The sequence below is a fragment of the Hypanus sabinus genome, chromosome 14 (genome assembly GCF_030144855.1).
Source record: "Hypanus sabinus isolate sHypSab1 chromosome 14, sHypSab1.hap1, whole genome shotgun sequence".
Taxonomy (NCBI): domain Eukaryota; kingdom Metazoa; phylum Chordata; class Chondrichthyes; order Myliobatiformes; family Dasyatidae; genus Hypanus; species Hypanus sabinus.
Window position 1 is genome coordinate 43,153,486 of NC_082719.1, and position 25,638 is coordinate 43,179,123.

Consider the following 25,638-nt stretch of genomic DNA (forward strand, 5'->3'; position numbering starts at 1 on the left):
TTTGGTGGCAGCAGTACAATGTATAATAATAATAACTAAGTTACAAGAAGTATATATAAAAAGCAAATAAGTAGTGCAAAATGAGAGGAGAAATAATGGGGAAGTGTGGGGGGGGTGGTGAAGTGAGAAGCTTGGAAATGATAGATGGAAATGGAAAAGGGCTGATGAAGAAAGAATCTGATAGAGGAGAATGGATCATGACAGAAAGGGAAGGGGTGGCATCAGTGGGAGGTGATAGGCAGATGAAGAGATAAGGCAGGAGCCAGAATGTGGAATGGAAGAACAGAGAAGGGGAAGGGGGAAGAAATTTCTGCTGGTAAGAGAAATCGAAGTTCATGCCGTCAGCTCGGAGGTTATCCAGGCAGCTTATGAGGTGTTGCTTTGCCACCCTGAGGGTGGCCTCATACCCAGACAGAATAGGAGGTGTTGCTCCTCCAACCCATATGGAATATGTGGTGTTGTTTCTCCAATCCGGAAGGAACTGAGTGCAGGTCAACACTGCAGTAGTAGAGAGGTGAATAGTCTAGAGAGCAGTGGAGCAATTAGCAAGAGAAGAGTGGACTCCAAAACCAAAGGTGTGGACCTCAAACAAGATGCCAGTGCTCTATAGGTAGATGTGCAAAAATGGTACCAAGACAGTCAGGAGACAGGGGATAGTGCTGTTCGTGTGTTACTGGACTAGTAATCAGAAGTCTGAACAAATGTTCCAGATAGCAAGTGTATTTCCAGACTGGTGACTTGGGGATTAAGTCATCTGGAATTTAAAAAAATCTGTAAAGATATTACAATCTCATTGGGTTGTTATTAAAAAAAAAAGGCAGATTCTCTAATACTGCTTAGGGGGAAACCTTCCAGGCCTCACTATGAGATTAATATCAAGCTCCAGAGCTGCATCAATGTAGGCTCATTATTGCCTTCTGAAGTAACAAGGTCATCTGTTCATCTCAAGGGATCAGTAATAAATGTTGTCTTTGAGAATGAAAGGAGCAAAAGTCCCACCAGCAGGAAAGCAGAGGAGAGATATTAGAAAATGTGCTATGGTTGAGCATGTTACCCACTGCAGGGGGAATCGAGGATCCAAGGATGGAGCTGTAAGGGGTGCGTCTTAATTTTGGCTGTGGTTGTTTCAATGTTAGTAGAAGGGCGAGGGATCATGATTATAAGCAGACTAATTTCAAGGACTAAGAGGCAAAGGGTTTGGAGCTGAATCTATATTTAGGAAGGATTGAATGGTCATTGATTGGTTTTGAGGAAGAAGTCATGTATGTGATTTTGAGGGGTTGGGGCAGTCTTTGAGAGACTTGTGCTGTAGTATATATTGCAGAGGGGGAGTTGCGATGGGCTGAAGGGGGTAGCTGTCTGTCGTGAGTTTGGAGCAAGTGCAACGGTTAAATGGAAAAGAAACGAGATGGGATTTGTTTCTGGCATTTCTTGCCTCATGAGCAAGAGGAAGGTTGGGGTTAGTGGGCATCTAAGTAGGTGGAATTTAACTAGGTGAGAACAAAAATGCAGGACGTTTTCACGTTTGATGCTTGAGATGCGTTTTAAGGAAGTGGCTGGTGTGTGTATTGAAGAAGGATGGGTATGTTAGCAGGAGTTAGATAAATCAGCTAGTTGAGTGGCGTTGCAGCAACAATGTTGCACACAAAGTCAGTGAAGACCAAAGACTGACTGTGGACTTCAGAAATGCTAAGATATGGGAATACACGCCAGTCATCGTAGAGGGATCAGAAGTGGAAAGAGTGAGCAATTTCAGGTTCCTGGGTGTCAACATCTCTGAGAACCTAACCTGGACCCAAAATATTGATGCACCTACAAAGAAGGCATATCTGCAGCTATATTTCATTAGGACTTTGAGGAGATTTTGTACGTCACCAAAACATTCTCAGATTTCTACAGATATATTGTAAAGAGCATTCTGACTGACTGCATCACTGTCTGGTATGGGCAGGGGTGGGCTACCGCACAGGACTGAAATAAGCTGCACAGAGTTGTCAACTTGGTCAGCTGCATCATGGCCATTGGCCTCCATAGTATCCAGGATACCTTCAAGATGCCTCAAAAAGGTAGCATCCATCATTAAGGACTCCATCACCTAGGACATACACTCTTTTCATTGCCACCATCAGGAAGGAGGTACAGAAGCCTGAAGGTGCACACTTAACAATTCAGGGACAGCTTCTTTCCTCTGCCATCAGATTTCTAAATGGACATTGAACTCATGAACATGACCTCACTACTTTTTATTTCTATTCTCGCATTACTTATTTAACTATTTAATGTATATACTTGCTGTAATTCACAGGTTTTTCCCTATTATCTATTGCATTGCAATGCTGCTGCAAAGACAACTATTTCACAACAAACGCAAACGTGATTCTGATTTAGGACAGAGAGAAAGAGAATGGACAAAGACGTGGCAGATGGAGATCAGCATGGGGAAATATATTGTCATGCATTTTGGTAGAAAGAATGAAGTTGTAAACTAATTTCTAAATGGGGATCAAGTTCAGAAATCAGAGGTACAAAGGGACTTGGGTATCCTAGTGCTGGATTCCATTAAGGTCAACTTGCAGTTCGAGTCAGTAGTAAGGAAACTGATGGGAGTGGAATGAAGCTGCCATTTCATTTAATCAGTTAATCATTTGCAGCAGGTGACAGACTATTTTTATTGGTATAAAGAGTTAAAATGGAGTTCCGGTGCATGCTTAGGGAATGGTAATGGTCCATGGCATAAAAAGGTTCGAGAACCCTGTTGTAGACAAAAGCCCAAGATTGTATTTGATGAAAATGTGCTAAGTTTGAAATGAGCCATTGATAAAAAATATGTTTGGGAGACTAGATGTTTTGAGGAGTGTAAGAACTACCCAAGCAATCATGGGATCGTAGATTTGATTGGAGGGAAAGGTGTGGCACTTGTTAAAATTACTGACTAAATAATTTAAGTCTTTCAGTAGAAGCAAGCTGGGCTGTTTATTTTTGTATTGCAGTGTTATGCATCGTTTCTAACGTCTTTTTGTTTATCATTATAGTTGTTAGGCAATCAAGGGTGTAGCCCTGAACCAAGGCTGTTTTTAAACTTGAGCCTGTGGTTTTATGCCCATAACAACTGGTTGTGCAAAGATTTGCATGTATTATGATTAATTATATTGATATTCAGGTCAAATTTTGACAAAGTAAAGAGATTCAGTTTAAGCTCAGCAGTCCTTTTCTTATAGTTGTGGATAATTGAGAAATCTATTGCTTTCACCTCCCAGCTCAGAAGCCGTATATCCAAAAAGATCCAAGTACAAATTTTTAGTTGTAGGCTTCCTCAATGCCACAGCAGGTTTGGCGAGGTTTAGCAGAATTCCAGCCCCCGTCTGCCACCCCTGCCCCCAAAAGTGTATTGGGCAACTTTAGCCTTTTATTACATTTCTCTGAGGTTTCTACTTGACCCTGGGAATGGAATTTCAAGCAACTTGCTTATTTTTTAAATTACAATTTGAAATTCTGCCTTTGAGGGCTTTGGAGCCACTGCGTGCATAATAAGCACCAATTCATTCTGTATGTTCATCCTTTCAATGAACAATACTTCCTGTAGTAAAGATCAAAAATGCAGTACCAGTCTTTGACCTGGAGTATTAACTCTTTTCCTTTCCAGTATTTTCTGTTTTGTTTTCAATCTTGAGCATCTGTAGATTTTTTGTTTCTAGTTCATTTTCTCCATGCCTCTCAACAACACAGTAGCAAGACTCCTGACCTCTCTAGCTACTCTTCTACCAGAGTGCATGAAAATCAGCTTGTGTGCTTTCATTGTTACCATCTGAACGTTGCCAGCATAGATCCACCGATGATTTCTATTCCCACTTTTACCCTACCTCACTTAGTCTTACTTGTCATAGGAACAAGCTTTTGAAATTTCACTACTTTAATAAGGTGCCACAAAAGAGCTTATTAATTAAAATTTGAACTCATAATATTGACTTCCAGTAAGATGGTGGCACACTTGGAGACAGTAGTTTCTGCAGGGCCAAACAATGGTGTCATTGCCTATTTTTTAAATGATGGCAACACCCTGCTGAACATTTTGAACTTAAAGAATTGCAGGTCTACGGAGAAACTGAAGGAACTGGATTTCATGCAGACCGTGCTGCTGGAGGGGCAAACTCATCTCCTTCTAACTTATGACACGAACTTATCAGTCACTCCTGTCGAGTTATTAACTTCAAACCTTCTGCATAATCACTCAAAGAGTTGAACTGCATGTGCATGTAACGAAAGCTGTATAACTCATCTCCTTCTACCTCAGGCCACGATGGCATAACAGAGAGTAAGGATAATTGGTTGGGAGGCCATTGCAGGTATGCTGTTGCAGGGTTTGATGCTGGGTCCTTAGCTGTTCACTATTTATATCAATTATTTAGATTGGGTTTACTGGGGAAACTAAATGTTAAATAACCAGCTTTGTTGCTCATACAAAGCTAGGTGGCGGTATGAGAAGAATGCACAGACTTGTGGAGAATATAGTTAGGTTATGAATGCACAGGGATCTATCAAATGTATGTGAAAGAAGTGTGAGGCCTGCAGAGTAAAATATGGGTGGAATATCTTTCTAAGTTCAGAAAGATTGAAAGGTGTTGGTGTTCAGTGATACCTGGTTATCTTGAATCACTGGATGTTAGCATACAGATTCTGCAAACAATCTGCTAACTTGGCCTTTATTGCAAGTAGGTTTTAGTATAAAGGTTTACAAAAAAAAGGGTTGTGCTGTAATTATTTAATATCCTGATGAGACTACATCTTGAATATTATATACAACTCTCATCTCTCAACTTATAAGCAAGTTTAAGGTGGAGTTTGCATCTCTATGAGTAACAAAGAATTCTGCATGTGCTAATCTGCTCTCCTCATTGAGCCAAATTGGCCGTCTGGCTTGATGAAAAATGGAACTTTGTACTTGACATGAGGTTATGGCAGGACATAATTTCTAATGCCTCCCATATTTGCTTCGTGTGCTTTTGTGTTCCACTTAACAGAGCAGTGGTGGCATTTGACAGTGATGGATGTATGGTTGTACCTGGTGTGTAGACAGGATGCATTTTCTGTAGTATGGTCACCGCTGTCAATACCATTGCAGGTAATATACCTCAACAGCAGGTAGGTTGCTGACTATACTAGTTGAACACATATATTTAATTGACAATAGTTCAGGTTTGATTTGTGCATTTTATTCATTGATAGTTTTATTCCGGATCCCTGCTAAATGTTCTTGCATGTTCCAATGCTGTAAACTAATGTGTAAATAAACAGGGAGATCTTGTACTATTGTATTCCATTTGTGAGCTGAGAAAGATGCTGAACTTTAAAGTTACGGTTCCTCTTGTTGTAGGTTGCTACTCCAAAAGAGACCCTTGATAAAAAATTCTTTATGACCCTCTTTTCACTTCATATTTTGTGGTTAAGGTGGAGTTCGCACCAGAATAAATAAACTATATTATATGCGCTCCCACCCTGTCACAGCCCAGTTTTTGTTAACACTTTCAATTTTACAGTTACTGGACTTGTGTTGTTTTAACATATAAGCCTTTCTATTTCTGTCGTTCTCTAGCCAACTAATTTTCATGCGTGTAAAATTTGATAACACGCTACTTGAATTCTGTAGAGATCTTTAGAAAAAATATTATGTCATTTTGACCCTATTCCAGGATAATGTTGATAGTTTGATGCTGTTATCATTTTAAAGTTGGTTGTTCTACATTTTAAATGAGTGGATTCAAATTTGTCTGAAAAGTAGTCGAATTGATGCATATGTGTAGTAGATGATAACATTTTGTGAGAAGTGGAACAATTTATATTTGCATCAGCAGAAGTTCTTTGCCATTTTTAAAATTTTCTTCTGACATCTAGCAATGTTCATCAATATTGTATATTTTTCCACTCCTGTTTCTTGCCCTGAGTGGATGTTGGTGAATCTTTATAAAGGTCAGCTTGCACTTGATCTCAATGAAAGAAGACGTTGTGACTGTGATCATCTTGAATCCAAAATTGTCTGAATTTTCTGAAACAAGCACTGGTTCATAGAACTTTAGCTGGAAGTCCTGAATTGACCGGAGATCTATTTGTGTTTAAAATACAAGTTGGGCTCTGCTAATATTCCACAGAATAAAAAGCAGCACTCATTTTGCAGCCTGGTTTGTTTAGAAATATAAAGCAATTTGGAAATATAAGCAATTTGTGTCTTTTAAAAATATTTTTATTGAAATCTTCAGTGGGATTTTGTTAACTACTGTATATTTTTATATGGAGCTTGTGTCTTTAAATTTCCATGTCTGTGCTTCAAACTTGAGAAAATCCGTGTAGCTCTCAATTTAAATCCTCTGATAACGCCTTGGTGGTTTGCACGATGCTGTTGCAGCTCAGGGCATCAGAGTTCAATCCTGGTTAATGGTTGCTCGTGGAAGGAGGGGTAGTACAAACTGGAAGGTGATGGGTGAGACCAGCTAAGAGAGAAGGTAGATGGGTGGAGAGGGGAATGAAGTGGAAGCTTGGGGAATGATAAGTAAAGGGCTGAAGAAGATAGGAGAGGAGAGTGGATCATGGAAGAAAGGGAAGAAGGAGAGATATCTGAGAGAAGTGATAGGCAGGTGAAGAGAAGAGAAGGGGTAAGAGAGGACCCAGACAGGGGAATGGAAAAGTAAAGGGGAGGGGGGAGAAATTACTGGAAATTAGAGAAATAGATGTTCATGACCCTGCTTTTACAGATTTAGCTCAACCAGGTACAGTGATGTCGATGACCAAAGACGTGACCTTTGTTTCATCAGTATAAAATTGTCGCTTCTTGTGACAAAACAATATTTAACATGCAGTTGGTCAGTTTAATAACTGTTCTCCCCATTAAAAAAATGGTATGACCCAGTCATCTGCAGAAATGTGGAAACTGGTCCAACTTATAGTGATGGTGTTGTTTCCTCAAGGCAAAGGAGAGTCTTTAAAATTTACAGCATAAATGGAGGTCATGCACCATTATTTTGTCTATGCTGGATAAGTCTAGGATCTCTGCATTTTGTTTTATGCAGTACAACATTTTAATTTATCAGTGAGTTTGGAGCCATTGCTGGTTACCTTAAGGAAATGGTGGGCTTTGTCCCTGAGGTACTTTGTGGGGGTTTTCTGTCCTGTTTGTAGCAATGGATTCTGGGATTATGACCCAATGATGATGTAAGCACAGTGTTTGGTTTGGATTTGTAAATAGCTTGTGACTCATATTGAATACCTGTCTTGTCTGCAGTAAAGAAATAAATGAGGTTTTGTATCCTGCGGGAAAGCATCACATGAACTGCAAGTTCTGCATAGTGGATGCTATCTCAGTTGATGGCTTCAGCACAAGCCTGCATATTTATCTAAGTTAATTTTGAGTTTGAGTGTTGCGGTGGATATTCAATTGGGTGAAATTATTATGGGAAACAGAGAAATGGCAGAAGAATTTAATAAGTACTTTAGATCTGTCTTCACTAGGGAAGACACAAGCAATCTCCCAGATGTATGGATAGGCCAAGGACATAGGGTAACAGAGGAAATGAAACAGATTGACATTAGAAAGGAAATGGTGATGAGTAGACTGATGGGACTGAAGGCTGATAAATCCCCAGGTCCAGATGATCTGCACCCTAGGGTACTAAAGGAGGTGGCCCTGAAAATTGCGGATGCATTGGTAATCATTTTCCAATGTTCCTTAGATTCAGGATCAGTTCCTGAGGATTGGAGAATGGCTAATGTTATCCCACTTTTTAAGAAAGGAGGGAGGGAGAAAACAGAGAACTATCGACCTGTCAGCCTGACATCGGTGGTGGGGAAGATGCTAGAGTCCATTATTAAGGATGAAATAGTGGCATATCTAGATAGCAGTGATAGGATTGGGCCGAGCCAGCATGGATTTACCAAGGTTAAATCATACTTGACTAATCTTTTGGAGTTTTTCGAGGATGTAACCAGGAAGTTAGACGGGGGAGATCCAGTGGATGTAGTGTACCTCGATTTTCAGAAGGCATTTGATAAGGTCCCACATAGGAGATTGGTGGGTAAAATCAGAGCTCATGGCATTGGGGGGGAAGATATTGACATGGATAGAAAACTGGTTGGCAGATAGAAAGCAAAGGGTAGCAGTGAATTGGTGTTTCTCAGAATGGCAGGTGGTGACTAGTGGGGTGCCACAGGGCTCGGTATTGGGACCACAGCTGTTTACAATTTATGTCAACGATTTGGATGAAGGCATTGAGAATAACATCAGCAAATTTGCTGATGATACTAAGCTGGGTGGCAGTGTGACATGTGATGAGGATGTTAGGAGAATTCAGGGTGACTTGGATAGGCTGGGTAAGTGGGCAGATACTTGGCAGATGACGTTTAATGTGAATAAGTGTGAGGTTATCCACTTTGGGAGTAAGAACAGGAAGGCAGGTTATCTGAATGGTGTAGAGTTAGGTAAGAGAGAAATACAAAGAGATCTAGGAGTCCTTGTTCATCAGTCATTGAAGGTGAATGAGCAAGTGCAGCAGGCAGTGAAGAAGGCTAATGGAATGCTGGCCTTTATTACAAAGGGAAATCCTTTTGCATTTGTACAGGACCCTGGTGAGACCACACCTGGAGTATTGTGTACAGTTTTGGTCTCCAGGGTTCAGGAAGGACATTCTGGCTGTAGAGGAAGTGCAGCATAGATTCACAAGGTTCATTCCTGGGATGTCCGGACTGTCTTATGCAGAGAGGTTAGAGAGACTGGGCTTGTACACGCTGGAATTAAGGAGATTGAGAGGGGATCTGATTGCAACATATAAGATTATTAAGGGATTGGAGAAGATAGAGGCAGGAAATATGTTCCAGATGCTGTGAGAGTTCATGGTTTGAGAATAAGGGGTAGGTAATTTAGGACAGAGTTAAGGAAAAACTCCTTCTCCTAGAGAGTTGTGGGGGTCTGGAATGCACTGCCTCGGAAGGTAGTGGAGGCCACTTCTCTGGATGCTTTCAAGAAGGAGCTAGATAGGTATCTCATGGATAGGGGAATCAAGGGATATGGGGACAAGGCAGGAACCGGGTATTGATAGTAGTTGATCAGCCATGATCTCAAAATGGCGGTGCAGGCTCGAAGGACTGAATGGTCTACTTCTGCACCTATTGTCTATTATCTATTGTCCAGTACTTATGTCCTGTAGATGACAAGTGGGCTTAAAGAATTATAAGAAACTGACGAACTGGACAATTCGCCCCTTGTGCTTGCTTAATAAGGTTTTGCCTGATTCTTTACTTTGGAGACATTTTCCCGGACTGACCCTTTTAATATCTGAAAATGTATTGATCTACATGCCTGTTGCTTGAAGAGAAGCTATGCAATTTACTCAGCAGGTGAGGTGAGAGTGTTTGGGACGATGTAGTGACTTCATTTTGATAGCAAGGCACGGAGCCCCTGAATGCAAAGATCCGTCATGGAGGAGGAATGAAGCAGAGATCTGTGTGGGCATGTGGTCAAAAATATTACAGTTAGTAGAGATATTTTAGAAGAATGACAACCCATTATCTTCATTGTAAAGGTGCTGTCTGTGATCAGCATACTTTGGATGAGCTAACTCAAAATCATACTTGGGAAATTTGTAAATGCAGTAATGTAGTGGTATGAAAACAGAAAATGATGAAATAACAGGTCAAGCATCAGTGAATTGGGGGAAGGATCGCTGACGATAAAATATAAGCTCTGTTTCTCCTCCACAGATGCAGATGAGTATTTTGGACATGCTCTCTTTTTATTTCAGGTTTTCAACTTCTGTAGGGTTTTGTATTGTTTTCAATGGTGTTATGTGCCAACCCCTAAACCTTGGCACCAAAAGGAATGTTTCTCATCATGACTCATTTTAAGTTTCTTCATTAGCTCAGCCTTTCTGGAATCCTGATATTTCTTTTCCTGTAATGGTGAAAGGAGAAATGTCTCATGTTTATGTAAAGTATTAAACACTGTAAAATATCCCAAAGGATTAATTTTGAAAAATCTATTCTCCCCATCAAGTGGATTCAACTTGATCAAGTTAATGATGAATAAGGACCAATCTGGATCTCTAAAGGGAAAGAGTTTTGCAGTGAAAACTGGGCGTGTGGAAGTTTGGACTGCTGTCGTGTGGACTGCTGGATGTGCCAGCAGTCATCTGGAAGCCTTTTGAAGGAAGAAAGCTCTCTGCCTCGGGGCCACGTACCTCTCCAGGCACCCAGGGAGTGAGAAGAAGTGAAGCGTTAAGCCCCAGTGAAGTGGCTCAGTTCATAGTGTTTTTGACCTTGTATGGATGGTCATGGTCAGTAAACCCATCACCCAACCGCATTTCCCACCGCTGCTCCTTGTGTTCTCGTTTATGCAATTTGCCGTCATGACTCAGTGGGCTCCAGTGATCGAGGGTTGGGACTGAACAATCAACAGCGCACAAACCAAGCTTCACACCCTCCGACTTTGATAGGCTGAAGTTTAGATGCCAGAAAATGGAAGTAAAGTCTGACAAACCAATCCCCAGAAAGACACATAGCTAGAGGCTATTCTGCCCATTGAATCTATGCTGTCTTTCAGGATATCTCCTAGTTATTTCACTTTAAACTATTCTCTTTGATATGCCCATCAATTGCACATCTGTTAAAGTACGAATGAATCAAACTGCCACTACCACTTTGATAATATTTGTATCGTTCACCAATTCTCCTGACTTACTGCCTTTAACTACATAGTTACCTACACAAGTTGTGCTAAATATTTGATCAGGTCTTCATCTAGTAACTACTACCACTCTCTTCACATCCATGGTAAAATGTTATGAGTTGTCCTTTAAAATACTAATAATAAGATTCTGGAAATAGTTCTAGCTGATGTGCTGTCAGTACCCCACGTTAGTGTATAAACACCATAGCCCAAATGTAATGACTCACTGTCCCATTAGCAAAATACATAACAATTAAAATTCTAGGCACCCTCTGCTTAATTCTGTGAAGTTCAAATCTCTTTTGAATATTTTATTTTTATGAATTTTCTTAGCATCGCTGTATGGATTTGCTAATGGTAGGACAACCCATTTAATTCGGTAAAATTTAAGCCTAATTGTTTGAGAAGCCATTCTGAAATAATAATGTATCAGTTTTCGTTGTGAAGAGAAATTAATCTTTTTTTCTACCAAATGATGAGTTCTATCTCATTTCCCATGGTTCAGTTTTTATATCTTACCGATAGTATTTCATATCAATGAACCAGCCAAATTAGTAACTAGTCCATTTTTCTTGTATCCATCAAAGCAGCTGTTTAAAAATTATAGAGCTGTTTAGGCCCTTATGTGTCAGAAGTTAAAAGAGAGATTTTTTGAAATTAACTGTAAATAGTTATTGTTTGATTAATTATTTTGCAAGTGTTGATGGAAGACAATGCCTTGTCAGTTTCCAAATCTAATCGCTTAAGTGGCCATCTGTGAACCAGGAGAATGTGGTCAAGTTCAGTTCTCCATGCACATTGTGTTTTAGTTTTACACTGAAATTCTGTTTCTCAGATATTTTGGTCGTGATCTGAGAATTCTATCAGAGTGAATTTCTGTTATCTGAACTGCTGTAGCTGCGGGACAGTGTGGGGAGTGTGGTGGAGGGTGAGAGTAGCACTGTATTTAACAAGTATATTTGAAAACATTTGTAAATGGTTTTGAGAAAATACCTGAAGTACTTGAGAACTTGGGAAATAAGTATAATAAACCATCAAAGTTGTTACCTCTGGTCAGGCTTCTGATTCTTCAACCATCAATGTATCTATACCACAAGGTTCAATACTTGGGCCACTTCTGTCTTCCATCTTTATTGACAACTTGGTTGATGCATTCAGTAATGAGCTATACCTGTACGCTGATGACTCCACACTATTTGCACCAATTAGAGCAGGAGAGAGTAATACAGTGACAGCAGGCCTGTGTAGGGATCTTGACAGGATGAAAGTCTGGGCAGACGACTGGAGTGTCACCTTTGAGCCTACTCAGTGCAAGGCGACGGTGATGTCTAGGAAGAGGAATCCATCTACCCCCGACCTGTATTTTGGGAACTGCAAACTGGATTTAAAGAAGGAGCTAGTAATCCTTGGTGTTAATATTGACAGCAAGTTGGTGTGGGATAAACACCTTTCCACTATTTCAAACAAGGCTGGACAAAGGCTTGGAGCTCTGCGGAAAGTAGCATCCAAACTAGAGAAAGAGGGCAGAGTCACGGTTCACAAAGCCCAGGTACGAAGTATCATGGAGTATGCCTGCTTATCATGGGTGAGTGCCTCACAGAGTATCCTCAGCCAGCTTGATTCATTCAAAGAAAAGCTCTCAGGATTACAGGTGTAGATGAAGCCACAGCTCATGAGAAACTAGCCATCGATAGCTTACACCACAGACGACAGGTTGCTGCAGCTACTGTGCTATACAAAATACACCAGCCACAGGCCTGCAGACCTTCGCGCCATGCTGCCTTCATCTTATGAGATACGGCGCACCACACGATCAAGTTTATCAATGCCTGCTCAGACTGTTTCTGTGCCTGATGCGAGAACCCACACACTGGATAGGAGCTTCCTTCACTGTGCTATCAGAATTTGGAGCAGCCTTCCAGATGCTGTGGTTGGAAACATCTGCAACGATGAGGACCAAGCCTTCAAGAGTCGAGTGCACAAGCACCTATCGTCTCTGGGAGGGAAGTCACATACTTCTTCATAAGCTAATGTGAAGGGGACCAGGATAGCAATGCTTGGTTGTTGTCAGGTAGGGTTAATACCTGACTTTCAAGAGCACTTGTGAGTTATGTTCCAGCTGGACTTAGTCCTTAAACTGCTGGAGAACAGTGCAGAAAGATCAGGTGCTGTTTTCTCCCGGTAGGGGTTAGTTTTTAGTTCCAAGTGCTCCTGTCACGTTTTGTCACCCTGTAACCTTATCCTTCAATCTCTCTGAATTATGGAGGACAGCATGTGTATTCAAAGAGATTCAAAAACTTTTTTGTCATTCTAACCGTACATCAGCTCTGCAGGGCAGAATGAGACAGCGTTTCCCAGGAGCAGTGCAATCATAACATAACAAACGCAACACTAAATAATAAACATAACAATAAATAGTAAAATTCAACAACCACATGTCAGTTAAAAACAAGTTATAAGTGTCCAGTGCAAGTTAAAAGTGTCCAAAGCAGAGTCAGGTAGAGCAGCAATTTAGCAGTCTGACTGCTTGTGGGAGGAAGCTGTTTAGTAGCCTTGTGGTTTTAGTTTTGATGCTCCTGTAACGTTTACCTGATGGCAGAAGAACATAAATGTCTCTGTCCAGCAGACTTCATCATGATCATCATGACTCCAGTATTTCTACTATTTTTTTAATGTTTCTTAACATACGATTTTTTAATGTTCTATCGCTGAGCAGCAGTGAACCATCCGATTGGCCTATCGGAGTTCTCTTTGGGAACTAGTTGACTTGATCAGCTGATCTGGCTATTGTTCACGATTGCACTTAATATTAAAAAAAACCTGATCTTGATTGTTTAATTTCACTGACACACCTTGAGATTTGTTGCTAATTGCGGCAGCAGTACAATGCAAGACATAAAATTATTATGTTACAATAAAATAACAGTGAAAAAAGGGAGCAAAGTAATGAGGTTGTGTTCATGGACCATTCAGAAATCTGATGGCAGAGGGGAAGAAACTACTCCAAAAATGTTGGCGTGTGGGGTCTTCAGTCTTTTGTACCTCCTCCCTTATGGTAATGATGAGAAAAGGGCATGTCCAGATGGTGAGGGTCTTTAGTGATGAATGCCGCTTTCTTTTGGCACCGGTTTTGGAGGATGTCCTCAGTGATGGGGAGGGTTATGACCCTGGGAGAGCTGGCTGAGTGTATAATCCTCTGCAGCCTCCTTCGATCTTGTGCATTGGTGCCTTCGTGCCAGGCAGAGATAAATGTCAACCAGTGAGTTTGTCTTTATTCCATGATCCTTTGTCTTTTTGCATTATCTCTGTACGGTATACAGTATTTAATTATGCTGGATATTCATAGATGCTGAATGCAGTGCTCAAATGGAGCTTGGGGTTCTTGCTTTGATGTACTGAGTGCTCTTGTTTTCCAGGACGCACATTTCCTACGCATCCCTATTTCACAACTCAGCTGGGTGCTGGGCAACTCTCGCTGTACAATCTTTTGAAAGCCTATTCTCTTCTGGATCCCGAGGTGGGCTATTGCCAGGGGCTGAGTTTTGTGGCAGGAATCTTGCTGCTGCACATGAGTGAAGAAGATGCTTTTCAAATGCTGAAGTTTCTCATGTACGACATGGGCTTGAGAAGGCAGTATCGTCCCGACATGATTATCTTACAGGTGAAGAAGTTACTTTGTACTAATTTTTGAATTTGATCTGAATTAATATCATAGTCATTGGGGGATGGTTGTATGCACTCTGTTATAGATGGCTGTACAGCTGCTTATTAATTTGAATAAGTTGAGTAAAACAGTCTTATTTTGTAATGTACTTCATATTTTATCAATTCAGAAAGGTCATAGAAGATGAGAAAAGATATTGTACCAAAGTTGTCAAAGAGCATCATTTTGTGACTTTGGGCATTGTTTCTGCGCTGTCAGTGGGACTGGGAGTAGTGAAGTGGTGTAAGGGTAGAGAATGGACATCACTCAAATACAGTTACAGCGGTATTTTTGAAATTGCTGTTTTCAATGAGTTCAAGTGCAGTCTGCTCAAAAATTTGCTATTGCTGTCTGACAGGATGCATCAGGTGGAGAAATGACAATGATTATTTATCCCGAGTTAAATTTGAGGCCAGTTCTTCTGATGTCTGCACACAGTAAGGGATGAGTTCTGAGTAGTTGAATGCAATGCATGTGTTCATTGACTCAGAATAATAGGTTAGCTCTTCTAGTACTGAGACTGGAAAAGATGTCCTTATTCAGATTGTGAATTGTTTGAAATTTTTTATCAGAGAGAACAGCAAGTGTTCAATTGATAAGTAAATTCAAGATAGGTAATTCTTGGGTACTAAGGTGATGGAAATCCAGCCATCATCTAATTGAACAGCAAGTGAGGTTTAAGGGGGTCATAATGTCTACTCCTGTTCACACAGGTTATGACAGAATTCCACTCCTGAAAACTGTAACCCAAACTGTTCACTGGACTAAGTGGACGAAACAGTGTGTGAGAGAGATCATGGAAACAGGGAGAGTAAGCTAGCATAGTCAAGGTGGCTGCCAGCTTTAGTGAGTCTGCTTGGAGCCCCCAGCTCGGCCCAGCCCCTGTTTGCTGTGGCTTAGTTGGGGGAGGTGAGGGCAGGAGAGATTGCGTAGAGGAGGCATGTAGAAATGCCCCATTCCCATTCCACAGCAGCCAGTCCCACCAGTCTCCCAAACACTCAATCATATGTATGGAGAGTCTGTGTTGGGTGTATGTGACCTGGGGAGGATCTGTACGTAACGAATTTTGGCAGCACAGGTCTTGAAATTCTGCAGGTCGAGTTGCCCTCTGCCAAATCTCCTGTGAGAGCTCAGAGTAAAGCTAAGAAAACACTGTTTAGAATTTCCTTAGAAGATCTGTCAGTGCTGTTGGAGCTATGACTGGAAATCGGTGGAAGTTTTTCAAAGCATTTCAGAGCCCTGCGTTTGCCATGCCAATGAACACTAGTTCTAAAAGTTGCTTGACCTCCATTTAATTGAGTGTAATAATTCGATTAAAAGTTCTCCTTCTGGACCGACAGATACAGATGTACCAGCTGTCACGGCTGCTCCATGACTATCATCGCGATCTTTACTGCCACTTTGAGGAGAATGAAATCAGCCCCAGTCTTTATGCTGCTCCCTGGTTTCTCACTGTATTTGCCTCTCAGTTTCCTTTGGGATTTGTGGCTAGAGTATTTGGTAAGTATATTTGTTAATTTAAAATATCGTAATACCATGCATGCTCTTTGTCCTGAATTCTGAGATATTAAGAATAGAAAGATAATGGATAGAAACTAAGTATATTTTCCCAGGGTAGATTGATGCTGTTCATGGTCTTGAGCAATACACAGTCCAGCAATTTCAGTACTCTTGTTCACCATAATTACATAGATTAGTAAATCAGTAAACCTTTTTTGATTCATTACTTTCACTATTGCTAATGAAAGAAACCTCAAGTCAAATTCACTTAAAAAAGAACATGCCCCCTAAACCAATAATGTTTTTACTGCTGTGTTGAAAATACATTTTGCATTTCTTTTCCAGATATGATTTTCCTTCAAGGATCAGAGGTAATCTTTAAAGTAGCTCTTAGCTTGCTGGGAAACCACAAGCCACTAATTCTTCAGCATGAGAGCCTGGAATCAATAATTGACTTTATAAAATGCACACTCCCTAATCTTGGACTAGTGCAGATGGAAAAAACAATAAATCAGGTATTATGCTATAAATTTATTTATTGTATGGGGTATTTTATGCTGCGCCCTTATTTACTTTTCCTGGAGGGATGCTGTGGTATTTTATTTAGAGGTTAGCACAGAATAGGCCTTTCCTTCCCTTCGAGCTATGCTAGCCAATAGCCCCCAACAATCCTGACTTAACCCTCACCTAATCGTGTGATGCAATTTACAATGACCAGTCAGTCTACTTGGTATGTGTGGGAGGAAACCGGGACACCCTGAGAAAGCCCACACATTCCACAGAACGGACATACAAAGACTCCTTACGTAAGATGCCAGGATTGAACCCTGATCTCTGGACTCCCTGAGCTGTGATAGTGTTGTGGTAACTGCTGCACCACCGAGGCGCCCAGTGGTAGAATTCATTAATATAAAATAATGAAGAATGTCAGTTGCCTGCAAATGTCTGGAAGATTAAATAGTGAAAGGTTGAAAGTTGGGAGTGTTCAGAAAGGTCAATATGTCCTTAAGTCAAGGTAGGCCAAGCAATTAGGAAAGCAAATGGCATGTTAGCCTTTTTTACAAAATGTCTTGTCTACTGGGTCATTAATGTCTTACCATAATTACATGAGGCCTTGATGAGACCACACCTAGATCATTACTTGTCGGTCTGGACTCCCCACCTGAGGAATGATATACTGTGATAAAGGGATTTCAACGAAAGCTTCCAGACTGTTGCAATAGAGTATGGTAAATCCATTTCAATTCTCCCTATTGCAATTAGTGAAGGGGATTGTGCTGTACACAGAATGGGCCAATATTCTTGAGTTTAGAAGGGTGAGGACATATCATTAAGTGATACAGAATTCCTCTGTGGTGTGGTATAGCAAATGCAGGGGCTGCCTTGGCTGAATTTTTTTGATTTAAGGTTCATAATCCCAAAATAAGAGAATAATCATTCAGATTGAGATGAGAAAACATTTCCTCACACACTAGGTGATGAATCTTAGAAATTCTGTCCACCAGAGCCATGAAGTTTGTGTCGCTGACTATATTCAAAACAAAAATCAATAGCATTTTGGTTATTTAAGGAGTCATTGGATGTGGTGTTAGTGTAAGAAAATGCGGTGCAAGATCATTCGCAATTTCATTGAACAGCAGATTCAGGATGAGGATGTCTGCTTCTGTTTCTAACGTTCTTATTAGCTTTCCTGAATAATGCAACTATTCAGTTTTAATTTATTCACAGGATGTCTCTGGTCATATTCCCACCACACTTTGGTGTTGGGTTTAGAATTATTCTCAAGTTTTCAGAAGAAGGAAATCATTCTTTTTAATAAATCCAGAATGATTGCATGCACTGTCATGTCTGTTGGATGTACCCACTTTGACTTCAAATTGTTATTGGCAAAGAAAAGAGGGTGCAGGGAATTATGAGGTAAATCTCCCCAATCTGTCTTTAGATTATACTGCTGGAGACTTAAAAAAGGAAAAGTAGTGCAGATGATTATATCACAGAAAGAAGCCAATTAACTATTTCTGTGAACAGAAAGGATGTCCCACATTTATTTAGAATCTGCCCATGCCTTTATCGTGAGAGCTTAACCTAATAAAATGCAACAAATATGCAAAATGGCAGAAATGACCAATTGTTTATGGTTAATACTCTGCAGATTGAAGATTGGGTGGTGGGGGGGGGGAAGGAAACTTAAAGCTCAATTTCCTTTTGTTATCTTTCTTGGTAAACTTCTTCTTAAACTTGCACATAATTTAGAACCTTTGTTTTATTTGCATTTTATTCCCTCCATCACAGTGCTTTCTCTATCAGTTTATATACTATTTCAAGTCAATGTTTTAAAAATTGGATATTGGCTGTATGAAATGAGAAAACCATGTATGGTTTTACTGATCACTAGGTTTTTGTGAAATGCCACAAAAAATGCTGGTGGATCTCACCAGGTCAGGCAGTGTCTAAGGAGAAGAATAAACAATTGATGTTTCTGACCAGGAAGGGGGGAGAAGCCAGACTACAAAGGTGGGAGGAGGGGAAGGAGTAGACACTGACAAGTGATGGGTGAAACCAGGTGAGTGGGAAGGTTGGGCTATTTGGTGATGGGGCACATCTTAAATAAATGCATGTCTTCAAGTATACGTTGTGAATACTTTTTAATCTCATGAGGGAAATCAATGTTGGAAAAATAATGGCCCAAAAATTCCTACAACTAGCCAGCTACAGCTGTTAATTAGATTAACCTTTGTTGCCCTTTCATTGTCAGCCACTTTGCACCTAAAGCTTGTGAAAACATGATGTGTAGACAATACTGTGGCGACCCATTTCCTGGCACATCTGAACCGGCTCACAATTAGCCAGCGTTCTGGCTAAGGGAGATAGCCTGCGGGGATTTGCGAGCACAGAGCTTTGGAGCCTCTGCGCCACGGGGGGGGGGGGGGGCAGGTTGAGGGAGGCTTAAAAGTGAGGCTGGGGATTCCAAATAAAGTTTTTCCTTCGACTGCAGTTACCGACTCTGTGTCGTAATTTTTGCGCTGCGTGTAGCACACCGCTACAATACTGTGTTTTCTGCAGGACGTCAGGGAGTTAAATGAACAGTTGTGCCTCTGCTTTCTCAACCACACTGAGCTATTCTGAAATTAATGTTACATGATCTCAGCAAACTATTGTAAATTAGAAATGGCGACTTTAGTGTCACATCATGTACAGGAAGGGAAATGGTGTGAAGGAAAAAATGGATAAAAAGAGAGACAAGGAGTCAGTGATGGGAAGGAAGTGTCCTGGAGTCAGAGACAGATACAACACAGAAATACGGCTCACAGCTCATTGAATCCATGCCAGCTGTCAACCGACTATTTGCACTAATCCATCACAATCCCATTGTTTAAAATACTCCCCACATTCTCATTAACTGCTCACTGGGTTCTACCTACACACTAGGGGAAACTCACAGTTCCAATTAACCAACCATTCTGTTCACACCTTTGGGAAAACTTGGAAGAACTCCATGCAGTCACAGGGAAAATGTACCAAGCTCCTCCCAGACAGCAGCAGAACGGAGATCAGGATCTCTCACACTGTGAGATAGCAACTCTACTTTCTGTATAAATCTGAGATTGAGCCCCCACACTTACGCCAGAGGCTGATGGGCAGTAGTTTTTTTAAATCATATTTAAATTTTAAAATGTGGTGATTTAATGTCTGAAGTGGGTTTACTTGATGTCTGTGTGCAAGAGCAGAACTTTTATGATCTGTTAGCATACAGCAGTGTTTTCTAACTACAGCTTCTTGATTCCTCACGTATCTGAAGGTGTTATTAGCCTCAACACTATTTTCACAATTATTTGTAAACCTTTCTGTCCTTCATTCATTAAATTTAGCATAAGTTTCTATCCGCTGTAGCCCAGTGTTGTCTGAATTCAAATCTCTACCATTGTATTATTTTCATTGATTATATCAATCACAAACAGGAGAAAATCTGCAGATGCTGGAAGTCCAAGCAACACACACAAAATGGTGGCAGAACTCAGCAGGCCTGGCAGCATCTGTAGAATAAAAGAGTACAGTCGACGTTTCAGGCCGAGGCCCCTCATCAGGACTGGAAAAACAACGAGTCAGAGTTAGAAGTTGGGGGGGGTGGGGGGAAGAAAGACAAGGTGGGAGGTGAAACCTGGAGGAGGGAAAGGGCGAAGTAAAGAGCTGGGAAGTTGATTGGTGAAAAAGATACAGGGCTGGAGAAGGGGGAATCTGATAGGAGAGGACAGAAAGCCTTGGGAAAGAAAAAGTGGGAGCATCTGAAGGAGGTGATAGGCAGGTAAGGAGATAAGGTGGGAGAGGGAAAAGGGTATCAGGAATGATGAAAGCAGGGGGTGGATTGCCAGAAGTTCAGAAATCACTGATCTCCCTCCTGGTACTTATCCTTGTAAGTGGAACAAGTGCTCCACCTGCCCCTATACATTCTCCCTCACTACCATTCAGGGCCCCGAACAGTCCTTCCAGGTGAGGTGACAGTTCACCTGTGAGTTTGTCATGGTCATCTACTGTATTCAGTGCTCCCAGTGTGTCCTCCTGTATATCGGTGAGACCTGACATAGATTGGGAGACCACTTGTCTGAGCAGCTACACTCTCTCTGCCAGAAAAAGCAGGATCTCTGAGTGGACACACATTTTAATTCCACTTCCCATTCCGACATGTTAGTCCATGGCCTCCTCTACAGTTGTGATGAGCCCACACTCAGGCTGGAGGTACAATACCTTGTATTCCGTCTACGTAGCCTGCAACCTGATGGCATGAACTTCGATTTCTCGAGTTTCCGGTAATGACCCCTCCCCACAATTCCCCATCACCTTTTCCCTCTCTCACCGTAGCTCCTTACTTGCCCATCACCTCCCTCTGGTGCCCCTCCCCTTTCCTTTCTCCCATGGCCTTCTGTCCTCTCCTATCAGATTCTCTCTTCCCCAGCCCAGTATCTCTTTCACCAGTCGACTTCCCAGCTCTTTACTTCACCCCCACCAGGCTAGTTTCGCCCATCAGCCTTTGTTTCTTCCTCCTCCTTCCCCCACCTTCTAACATTGACTCCTCATTATTGTTTCACCAGTCCTGACAAAGGGTCTCAACCACACTCTTTTCCAAAGACGCTGCCTGGCCTCCCAAGTTCCTCCATCATTATCTGTGTGTTTCTATTATATCTATCAACTTTTTTGCATATTACAGGTTCAAAGATCTTTCATCAGAGCATTCACCATTACAAGAATTCAGGAGAAAGGCTGTCAACCTGAAACGTTAACCCTGTTTCCTCCTCCTCCTCTTTCTCAGCTCTGATGAAGGGTCTTAGGCCTGGACTATTAACTGTTTCCACAGAGAAAGCTTGTCCTTGGAGTATTTCCATTACATTCTCAGTTGCTTATTTCAGATTGCCAGCATCCAGCTTTTTAAAATATCCAGAACTCTTCATACAATTGGTATTTATATCAGCGGATGCAATAATTGACCAAGAAATAAGATGTGTACTAGATGTGCAGCTAAGTAGGCAGATTAATTAAAGGTCATTGTGAAGGAATCTTGTAGGTTGTGTTAAAAGTAAACACTGTTGATGTTTGCAGGTTTTCGAGATGGATTTATCCAAGCAACTACAGGCCTATGAAGTTGAGTACCATGTTCTTCAGGATGAGCTGATGGATTCTTCTCCCACAATGACTGAAAACGAGCGATTAGAAAAATTGGAAAAGAGCAACAATAGCTTGCGCAAGCAGAACAGTGACCTGCTGGAGGAGCTTGAGGTATGAAAAGTGAATTTTGATCAGATTAATTATAAAATACAGCTCTAACATTGTTCATGACTAGTAGCAATCTATTAAGGTTATCTTTCAAGCCTGCAGTCCAGCCACGAGACTGCAGCAAAAACAAACAACTGCTAGAGGTAGTCAGCAGGTCAGGTAGCTTCTGTCGGAGCAGAGGGATGGTCAAAGGTTTGGGTTGAGACCCTGTGTCAGGACCAGAGGGAATATCAGTTTCCTGTTTTAGATGGGCCATGTAGAAAAGGTATAAACTGATGAAGAAGATTAATTAGGAAATACTTCAGTGAGCTGACGAGTTGACTTTTATGCTATTTTTAAATCAAGGTACGTTGGCTCTTAACTTCTGTTAAAAGTGCACCATTCTCAATTATTAGATAACTAAGCAATGGTTACCACTCAGTGGGTCATCTTGTCATTTATCTCATTTTCTTTTGTGAGATCTTGCAATGCATCAATTAAGTTGTAATCTTTCGCAATATTGTAGTCGTGTCTATATTTCAAAAATATTCCTTTGGAACTGATATGCATTGAAACTCACTGAGATTGTAAAAAAGCACTTCATGAACACATCTCTCTTTTGTTTCTTTGTAAAGGTTGCTCATACTAAGATTGAAAGCCTGGAAGCTACAGTTAATACTTTGCTGTCTAATGAAGGAAAGTTAAAGCAAGCTATTCATAGACTTGAGTTGGAGAGAGCTGCACTCCTGGCGACCGTGGAAGAATTTCAGAAGCAGGTTCCCAGCACAGACCATGTTGAAAACAACTCTCTCTGAAGCACAAGAAAAGGATTATAAAATCTGATGCACTTTAAATGATAGGTATAAAGCAAGAGAAGACATTTTGATTAGTAGGATTCTCTGGTTCCATCGCACCACAGAGCAAACTATCAATATGGGATCTATTCAAAGGCACAGCAGTAACATCTTGTTTAACTATATAGGCATAGTACTGATCACTGGATTATTACCTGCTGTCAAAGGCAGATCAATAGAAAACTCATTTCTCTGAAAATTGTGTGGGTTTATTTATATCCAATGCTTGTACCTGTTTTGTTTTTATGTATTGGACACTTCTTAACCAGGACACAATACTTGAAGGGTTCTTCATAATACCTTGTTTGTATTGATAACCAAAAGTGAGCCATGTGCTTTCAGTGTAATTCTGACACTTGTAGTAGGAGGGTTACATCGGAGGTGGTCAGTTCATTTCAAAGTTTGTGGGTATGTTGTAAGAAAACTACACTAACGTTCCTCTTGCCATTAATTGGAATTTTTAGTTTTCTTAATTCACCTCACTTCATTCCTAACCAAGATTAGTATTATCTTGGTTTAAAAAAAGTACACCTTATAAAAAGAAATGATATGTAAGGACAAAATTACGAAAGCTGAGAAGGAATACTGCAAGTCAAATCAAGTGGTGTCTTTTGAAAAGCCTTACAACACCCACGGTGGGAGATTATGTAAAGTGGCTTATTTGTGTTTTACATATATAGCAGCTTCCTGTAAGTAGAAAATGATTGATAAAAAGGAATAATTTTTTTTCAAAGTTTTGTGAAAAATAATGTACCACAGCCAAAATATTTATGATTGATTTCCCATTTCATTTCATCTAGCCCATCATATACAGCAATATATTTGGGTGGTTTCACAATACTTTGTGTTTAAATACAAAACATTATATCACCAAATAAAACTGAAAGTTTGATCAGTGCTAAGACCATCCAGTGAATTAACATGGTATCCATCTGCTGATATATTTTAAGAATTGGAAACCAACACTTCATTAGTTCAACTCATTGCCCTTATTCTCTACTTGCCTACATGTTTGGATGTGAACACTTTTTGGGCCAATCCTTTTAAACAAAACTGGTTTGTGCTAGGTTAAATAGATCTAGATGGGTTGGATCTGACTTGCATGCTCTTTTACACTCGTGCTGTAGTTTGGTATCATAAAATAGGTCATTTTTCTCTACTGAGCATTTTTAAAACCTTTTAGGAACTGAAAAGAAGCTAAGTAAAAAGCTAATAGTCTTGCAATCATGCAATTCCGAGAGAATTGCTTTTAAAAAATCTATATATTAAATTGCTCCAGCCCTGATCTGCATGGTCTGTTTCCCAACTGAATTGATCTAAAATGGGCTATGTAACATTATGATGGAAGAGATATCCAGTGATTATAAAAATGATGCACTATTACTATCATCATCTCAATCCAGTCCATAAAAGGAAGGGACTATGTAGATGTTGGACAGTATTCCAAATTTGTGATTGTGATATATCCAAGCACCAGTATAATTTACTATGCTTTACTTGTCCATGTGCCTTTTCACATAATTCTGATACCTCAGTAGTTGTATTACACAATAAGTGAGCTAAGCTACATGTTTCCAGGAAATGGTCATATTAAACGGGTTGCCATGATTTTTGAATTTCTTGTTTTGCATTTGTTGGGTTTTTTTTATTCATTAGTTCATAAATCAGAGCCATCGCTGATGTTGTTTAGTCCTTTTCCTTTTGTACTGGTAATGTGCCATAAATTGTGCCTAGTTCAGAGCAGGTTGAGATTTGAGATGCAACAGTATCAAGTAGTTTAGAAGTGAAGTTCAGTGTGACTTTGCATTCATCTTTCCCGCTACTGGTAGCCTGATGGTTAACTTTACACTGTTCAGTGTAGGGGAAAGTTCAAAGAATTTCCACACAGTTTAAAGAAAGTTTTAGAATTACCAAATCTGAGTTTTAACTATTTTGATGTTTACACTCCTGCTCAAAATTTCGATCAATTGTTTCGGTCTCTTTTCCTCCCAGCATTTTAACATCCATTTCTTGTGACCATTGTGTATCTGATGCTGTGTGCCTGTAATGCTGCTACGAGTCAGTTTCTCAGTGCACCTGTGCATACACGTACTTGTGCATAAGACAATAAACTCAACTTTGATTCTGATGATTTTGTGTATAGGTGCTTGAAAGTGACTCCTGTTTTTCCTATGTCTTCAGAAAAAAGATATTTATAATCTCTGCAGTCTGTGTCAAAAGCATCCCTGTGCGTTACTTCAAAAGCTCAGGGTAAGCCGTAAAGAAGATACATTAATGCAGGCCCTGTGTAGAGGAAAATTAGACTAAGATCTTTGTTTGGGTGTGCAGAAATACTTACTGATTTGTCTTTGTCCCTACTGAACACTGGATTGAATGGAAATAAATTTAGTTCACACCTACAGCACAAAAACAAGTTGTAATCGATGAGAATCTTGTGCAATTGGAAGAAAAAAATAGAGCACAAGGTAAACTGGGTTACAAATTTTGTTTTTGCTCATTTGACAATTGTAGAGTTTTACAGTGCAGAAATGGGTCACTCAGGCACACTGTTCTTGCCAATGTATATTGTATACGGGCATTTTCCTTTCACGTTCCTCATGCTGGCATGGGAATGTAACGAACTTTTGCAGCGACTACTTTTTTATAAAGCACTGGCTGCTTTCGGGGAACTTCCGTTAGGTAGGGGATTTACGCTGTAGTTTCACAAAGCTTTTTTTACTCAGCATTTTACTGGTGTAAATCATTAAGAGTGGGCTTCGTGGGAGGTTGGAGGGGGTTCCCTCAATTATATTAAGAGATTGAATCAAAAGAAGTATTTAAAAAATATGTGCAAATACATTTATATCTCTTTCTTCGGACCAGCTCCCTAACTGTCCCAAGTATTACAATAGCCAGAAATACTTTAAGCACTCCCTTTTGATTTTCAAAAATCACTTCCGATTCACTGAATAACCACACAAAAGTTTTCCCACAGAGTAATTTACTCTCTGTAATGTACTCTCTGGCATAATATTGTGAACGGCAACATTGAATTAACTATATGTTTACTGGAATGCTTTTGGTATTCACAATATCTTGTAAGAATAGCAAATAGCTGAATTTGAACCAGAAATTCTGTTGAGGAGAGTGTA

At 40.4% G+C, this 25,638-nt stretch overlaps 1 protein-coding gene across 3 annotated transcripts in view; it reads left to right on the plus strand.

The window, feature by feature from the left end:
• Window positions 1-24,635, plus strand: part of tbc1d1 (TBC1 (tre-2/USP6, BUB2, cdc16) domain family, member 1) — a 244,658-nt gene extending 220,023 nt beyond the window's left edge. For all 3 annotated transcript variants that reach the window (XM_059989027.1, XM_059989028.1, XM_059989029.1), the window contains exons 15-19: window positions 14,122-14,366; window positions 15,749-15,908; window positions 16,254-16,423; window positions 21,501-21,677; window positions 22,289-24,635. In XM_059989027.1, the coding sequence (XP_059845010.1) occupies window positions 14,122-14,366; window positions 15,749-15,908; window positions 16,254-16,423; window positions 21,501-21,677; window positions 22,289-22,468 (932 nt within the window). In that variant the 3' untranslated portion in view covers window positions 22,469-24,635. The remainder of the gene's footprint in view (window positions 1-14,121; window positions 14,367-15,748; window positions 15,909-16,253; window positions 16,424-21,500; window positions 21,678-22,288) is intronic.
• The last annotated feature ends 1,003 nt before the right edge of the window (window positions 24,636-25,638 follow it).